The 6,000-nt window shown below is 39.5% G+C and overlaps 1 protein-coding gene across 1 annotated transcript; it reads right to left on the bottom strand.

Annotated features, from left to right (window-relative positions):
- Positions 1 to 2,303: 2,303 nt before the first annotated feature.
- Positions 2,304 to 4,922, bottom strand: LOC103943785 (L-ascorbate peroxidase, cytosolic-like). Its single transcript, XM_009354139.2, has 10 exons — positions 4,762 to 4,922; positions 4,454 to 4,583; positions 4,161 to 4,335; positions 3,952 to 4,017; positions 3,368 to 3,416; positions 3,167 to 3,252; positions 3,011 to 3,090; positions 2,821 to 2,923; positions 2,660 to 2,718; positions 2,304 to 2,554 (listed from the first exon to the last, which is right to left on the bottom strand). Exons 2-10 carry the CDS (start codon positions 4,570 to 4,572, stop codon positions 2,539 to 2,541), a joined length of 753 nt encoding a protein of 250 aa, XP_009352414.1. The 5' UTR covers positions 4,573 to 4,583; positions 4,762 to 4,922; the 3' UTR covers positions 2,304 to 2,538.
- Between the last annotated feature and the right edge of the window lie 1,078 nt (positions 4,923 to 6,000).

Genomic DNA, 6,000 nt, shown 5'->3' with positions numbered 1-6,000 from the left:
CAATGAAAAGCTGCAATGCTTCAAATTGAAAAGCTGTAATTATTGGGCAAAGAACCCAACTCTTTTCTGCCAATACGAAACGCACGCATATACATATGCCTATTACACACACACACACACACACACACATATATATATATATATATATATTATTCTTGAAATATCCTACTAAAATTAGGAGTATAAAATACTTCGCAGCGCTTGGAATTTTTGATATGCAACATACCCACAAATAATCTTACTCTTATTGGTTTGCAGTTCACTAGTGATAAATTGTAAAGGTGTCATGCTCTATTTCCTTTCTCTCTTCTACGAACCTTCTCTCCTAAGAACCCAAACTCTAGTTGATTGTAATCTTAGGAGCCTCCAGCCCTTTGCTCCGACTTGGGCTGGCGGCAGCCTCTCAACCCTCCCCTTTCCTATTACTAGACCCTTCCCCATCCTCCACCTCTTCTAACCCCTTCAAAGTCGCCTCACCTCCTATTCCCTGAATTTTTTTAGCTTTTTGTTCTTCCGGTGATTCTCCTACCTTTCCCTTCTAAGGTACTACCTAGCACCTCCTCTCCCCCATCTTTTTGTGGGCAACCATTTTTCTAGGATAGTGCTACCCACACACTTCTTTTTAGTTTATATCCTTTGATCTTATTCAATTCATTCAATCCGACAGTCAGAATTTGAGAGGGGTGTGTGGATAGCACACTCATTTTTCAATGGCTTTGTTTGAAACCCCACCCCAAATTCGTTATCTACCTTCCTCCATCTCAATCAAACTCACAAATAATCAAACTCAACTTTAACCGTGGATGTTGTCGTGGGTGTCGCTCATCCTCCTTCTAGTCTTCGTCAAAATGGGTCACGTCAAGGCCTTCTCCTCCAAATTTCCAAGGAGAAAAAAGTTGTTTCTTGTGGGAAGGTTGTTGTTGAATTGAGTTAGATGATGTTAATTGTATCCAGGATATTTGAGGGATAAAAGTGGGTGGAAAAAGAGTATTAAATATTTTCAACTTTCTACTGTGGGTGAAATTATAATGTGGGGAAAAAAAATAAGACAACGGGATGGTTCTAGTAGCTCTCAATTGAGTAGATATGTGTGCATCTGTCTTTACAAATTATCGAATAATCGTTGGACTAGAAATAGTTCCAGATAGAGACATTTTTGCTCACCGCCCTAAACTATAGTATATGCTATCAGTACACTTAATCATATGTCCTTACATCTCACCCTAATTAACTTTCACACTAACTGTTACTTTTTCAATTTTGGAAAAAAAAAATAACTATAATTAAGTGAAATGACACATAACAGATAATTAGGTGTATGGTAAGCATACATCATAATTTATGATGGCGAGCAAAAATACTTCCATTTAATTAATCAATTTAAAACTAAACAAAAAAAATTGAAAAAAAAAAAATCAACCGTCATCATCGTCGCAAATTGTGAAGGCTCTACCCAAATTTGTCAAAAATTGATGATAAAGCGGAGGAAGAAGAATTGCATGGCCCCTCCAGTTCCCCAACACCCGCACCCAACCACGTCGCCGGTTACCCCCTCCCCTCTCCGTCTCCAATAACCATTTCCTAGGCACATTATTTCTGACGACGGGAAACTACGATTTACATCAAGATGTCGCCATAGCATCTCATATCAATGATTTCTCACGTGATTTTAATAAAAATTCAAAAACTTGTTCTAGACAAAAAGAAACGTTGGCAGTGCCAAATTTTTTCGAGTTCATACGATTTCTACTAGGTTCAATCGGTGAGGCGGTTCATCATGCACATAATGTACATGTCGACATCTGCCGAGACATACTGGCACAGCAAAGTCCTATTGAGCATCACATGCTGAGATCCTCCGAGCCCAAATAGTTTGACGTTACAGCCCAAATAAAAGAGTGTAAATGGCGTAAAGCCCATCCCAAACCAAACCAGTTAAAGTGAACTCTAACAAGTAACAACACAATCAAATTGATTGTATTGGCCATCATCTGGTCAATACAATCAATTTGAAGAGATCGATCACCAACCTATTCACTTGTTATGATTTAATTGATTTTACTTATAAAAGTCGCTTCGAGGTCAATTGTAACGGATGTTTATCATAGACCCGGTAAAATGTTTAAAACCGATTCTTACCATAAACCTATCAATATGAGGAAGAACTTCAACCCTCGTCGTGCAGTAGCAACATCGACATCCATGGGACCATGGGTGCACGTAAGTCTCTCATTGATAAGACCAAACCACCACATTTTCGAATAGAAACGAGGCGGCCTGAAGCATTGAAGAACAAAAACCAGTGAATTGAAAATGACGGCTTTATTCAATCTACAAGGATGATTACCAGAGCATTCTGTCCAATTTAAAAGCATTCGTTCTTCAAACCGAACCAGAAGTCCCAACTTCTTACCTAAACCCCAATAAAAATAAGAAAAATACCAACTGCCTAAAACCTCACAACTAAGAGGCATCCGAAAAACAAAAGCAAAGGCACGCAAGCATCGACATCATCCCTTTTGGTTCTCCCGACTCTGCTTAGGCCTCAGCAAACCTACAAAATTGCAGCAACAAATCGTATTCAAGGCCATTTCTGTGCTGAATAAAACATTAAAAGAAACCCAAAGTAATTGCAAATGATGTGGTATAAAAAAATTACCCGAGCTCAGAGAGCCTCATGTGAGCTTCAGCATAGTCAGCGAAGAAGGCATCTTCATCCTGAAAAACAAAAAGGTAAATTTAACAATCAGTTTCAGTCTTGTGCGTAATGGAAAAGCACGCAGAAAAAAAAAAAAAAAAAAAATTACTGAAGGCACGCACCGCAGCATATTTTTCCACAAGAGGGCGGAAGACAGGGTCATCCAGAAGAGCCTTGTCACTTGGAAGCATTAGAAGACCTTCCTGGTCTCCACCAAGAAGCACCCTACATAATCGAACACCATTCTACTTGACTTTTGTAGCTCAGTGCAACTAGACATTTGAGAAAAGACAGAAGAAAAACAGAACTCACGTGAAGTAGGAGTTGTCGAAGATAAGGGGGTTGGGAGTCCAAGGTCCTTCAAATCCAGATCGCTCCTTGTGGCACCTTCCCTGCAATATGCAATATAACCATTGAGTATACAGAAACCAGCATTGTACATGGACACATCAACAGGATATAAGTTACCAGGGTGTGACCACCGGAGAGAGCAACAATATCCTTGTCGCTGAGGCCCATGGTTTTGCTGAAGACATCCCTCAAATGATCAGAACCTACAGCGTTTCAACAGTAAATTTTAATTCAGTCAGGACATAACATCATCACCTACATACAGGAGAAGCATAAACCAAAACAATGAGATAAGGTCATGTCACATAATATATTTACCCTTGGTAGCATCAGGAAGACGGCCCTCTGGGGGTGGCTCGGGGGCATCCTGGCACAACAAGAGGTATATCAATACAACAAGATGATGAAACAAACAAAACATATACAATGCTTAAGTTAAAAACTCAACAAAATCACATAAGCAGCAAAACAAACACATCATTTTGAAGGAAAAAACAATCCAGCACAACCGTAAATAATTAAAACAGAGGCGACGAACATCTATCAGAAAACCTGAGGTCAATAATATAATGAGCAATTACTGGAAACGAGTACAATCCAGGACTAACAAAACAGATGAAAATTTTCTTTCTAAATCAAAATAATTCAAAATAAACGACTTTCGAATGCAATACAATCTTCCACCTCGAACACATTTGAGGAGTTGAATGCGAAGCACAACGATAACAAAATAATCAATTGACCAAATGAAAACACAAGAAAGATCGAATCATCCCAAACGATAATTCAAATACAGAGTAAAATTCAATTTATTCGTGGTAATTATATCTAAATATTCAAGGTAACTAAATCAAAATTACAAGCTTAACCAAATCTTTGGAAGAAAATCAAAGCTTACTGACCTTCCTTCCTGGGTGGAATGGGACATCAGGCCCACCAGTAATCTCAACAGCAACAACACCGGCCAACTACACCAAAATTAAAAACAAAAATTATAAAAATCAAATAAATCCCCATTAAAAATTAATATCTGGTTTATTGTTTCCAATCAAACAAATCCCAATTAAAATTTCATAGATAAGATTTTGTTAGCTGTTTATATTTGAATTACCTGGTAGAAGTCAGCGTAAGAGAGAATAGGGAACTGTTGCTTGATGGGCTCCAAGAGCCTGACGGCAATGTCGAGGCCATTGTTGGCCCCGTGAGCTTGCTCAGCCGGGCACCTCATGGTTCCGAACGGCCCTCCGGTCTTCGTCTTCGTATCGTAAGTTCCGGCCGAATGCCATCTGCACCCCACCACACACAATCAAATCTCACTCCCACACCAATCACGCGCAGAGCGAAGTACCTAGAGAGAGAAAGAGAGAGAGAGAGAGAGAGAGAGAGAGAGAGAGAGAGACGTACGCAATACGAAGCATGAGAGGAGCACAGTTCTTCTCGGCGATCAGACCTCTGAGCTTCCTCCTGGCCTTGTCGATAGCCGTCTTGTACTCTTCGCTCACGGTAGGGTAGCACTTCCCCATGGTCAAACGTCCTGCAAGACAGTCAACCCACCCGAAAAATGTCAGATCGGAATTCCATATCGGCCGATAAGCGAAAATCCGAAGCTCAACCGGCTCGATCGGAGCCGATTTTCCGGCTTATCGGCATTGGGAGAAAACAACAGAAATCGGACTCGGCAAACGGTGCCGTTTCGATCTTCGAGAGAGTACCTTCCAAGCTGGTTGTAGGTTGGTGAGAAAAATGTAAAACCCTAGCAGCGATGGAGAGTGAGTGGCACGGGGAAAGCACAAGCTCTGTGGCTGATATAGGCGGGCTGTGAGGAGGATAAGGTTCTCTTAGCCGTTGGATCTTTTCGTGCTCTTAGGGCTGGATTTGTCTTAAGGGTTTGGACGGTTGGGATTCGTTTGGACGGTTCGATATGCGGTGGCGATTGAGGAATTGGTGGCTGGTTTAAAGTAGACTCAGCCAGTCAAGGCCTGATTATTTTCAGAATTCCTGGATTGGCAAAAAGATCGGTGGGCCCGCCGAAAGTAATTTCTGAGGAATTGTACTAATTCTTAAATGACTAAAATACCCCTTTGTGCGTTCGTCGAACGTGGGAAGCTAATAATTGATTCTTCCTTTCAAAAAAATAATTGATTTGAAAACAACCTTTCTGTGCCGCCCATGGTTTTCATTTCTCGTAATATTATCTCAGATTCACAGGGAAAGAATCATTCTCAAACAAAAAAATATTCTCAAAGATTATAGACTTAATATCTAATAATGCTTCGTTGTATGACTTAGCTTAAATCTCGTTTTCTAATCTCGTTGTACAAAAAATATGTCTATGATTTTACAAAATTTCTTCTTAGCTCGACTTAAAAGGTAGGAAAACACGAACTATAGAAATGTAAATGTAATTAAAGAAGTATGTAGACAAACATAGGATTCCGAGCCTCATTTAGAAATAAAAAAAATTTATGTTATTTTTGTCACGTGACAGTATTGAGTAACGCAATAAACAACCAAATAAACATAGCACGTTTTTAAAATTATGGATAATTTTTAAATTATCGACATATTTAATACAATACTATTATTCAATCACTTAACTCTATCACATAACGATTATCTTCCTCAAACTTTACTATTTAAAAGCGGCTATATCGTAATATAATTGGCGTTACCAAAGTTTTTCGGTACAGCACACAAATTGCATGCCAAAAAAGCGCACATATGGAATAAAATAAAAATGTTTAGAAGGGGAAGGCAATGAGAATGGAAATTTGTTTAAAAAAATACGTTTCGGGAAGCAAAGAGTCGTGTGACGTGGGGTGCCCAAGCGTTGGCTACCACAGAAGGTTATTTTGGTCATTTGAAATGGTTCAGGTTCTACCGCAAGTGTGAACGCACTTCGCCTCGGAAGATTCCATTTGCATTTATGATAAAACCACCCAGCGCAAGAA

Source organism: the organism of the source record quoted next, unplaced genomic scaffold (genome assembly GCF_019419815.1).
Source record: "Pyrus x bretschneideri cultivar Hongxiangsu unplaced genomic scaffold, Pyrus_bretschneideri_v1 Contig29, whole genome shotgun sequence".
In the NCBI taxonomy this organism is placed as follows: Eukaryota; Viridiplantae; Streptophyta; class Magnoliopsida; order Rosales; family Rosaceae; genus Pyrus; species Pyrus x bretschneideri.
This window is presented reverse-complemented; position numbering and strand designations above follow the sequence as displayed.

Excerpts from the sequence above, each read along its gene's own strand:
- LOC103943785 (XM_009354139.2), bottom strand. The coding sequence starts at position 4,572 with ATGGGGAAGTGCTACCCTACCGTGAGCGAAGAGTACAAGACGGCTATC. Across the intron at positions 4,336-4,453 it reads CCTCTCATGCTTCGTATTGC|ATGGCATTCGGCCGGAACTT; the intron begins GTACGTCTCTCT and ends GGTGGGGTGCAG. Across the intron at positions 3,253-3,367 it reads TCTTCCTGATGCTACCAAGG|GTTCTGATCATTTGAGGGAT; the intron begins GTAAATATATTA and ends GAAACGCTGTAG.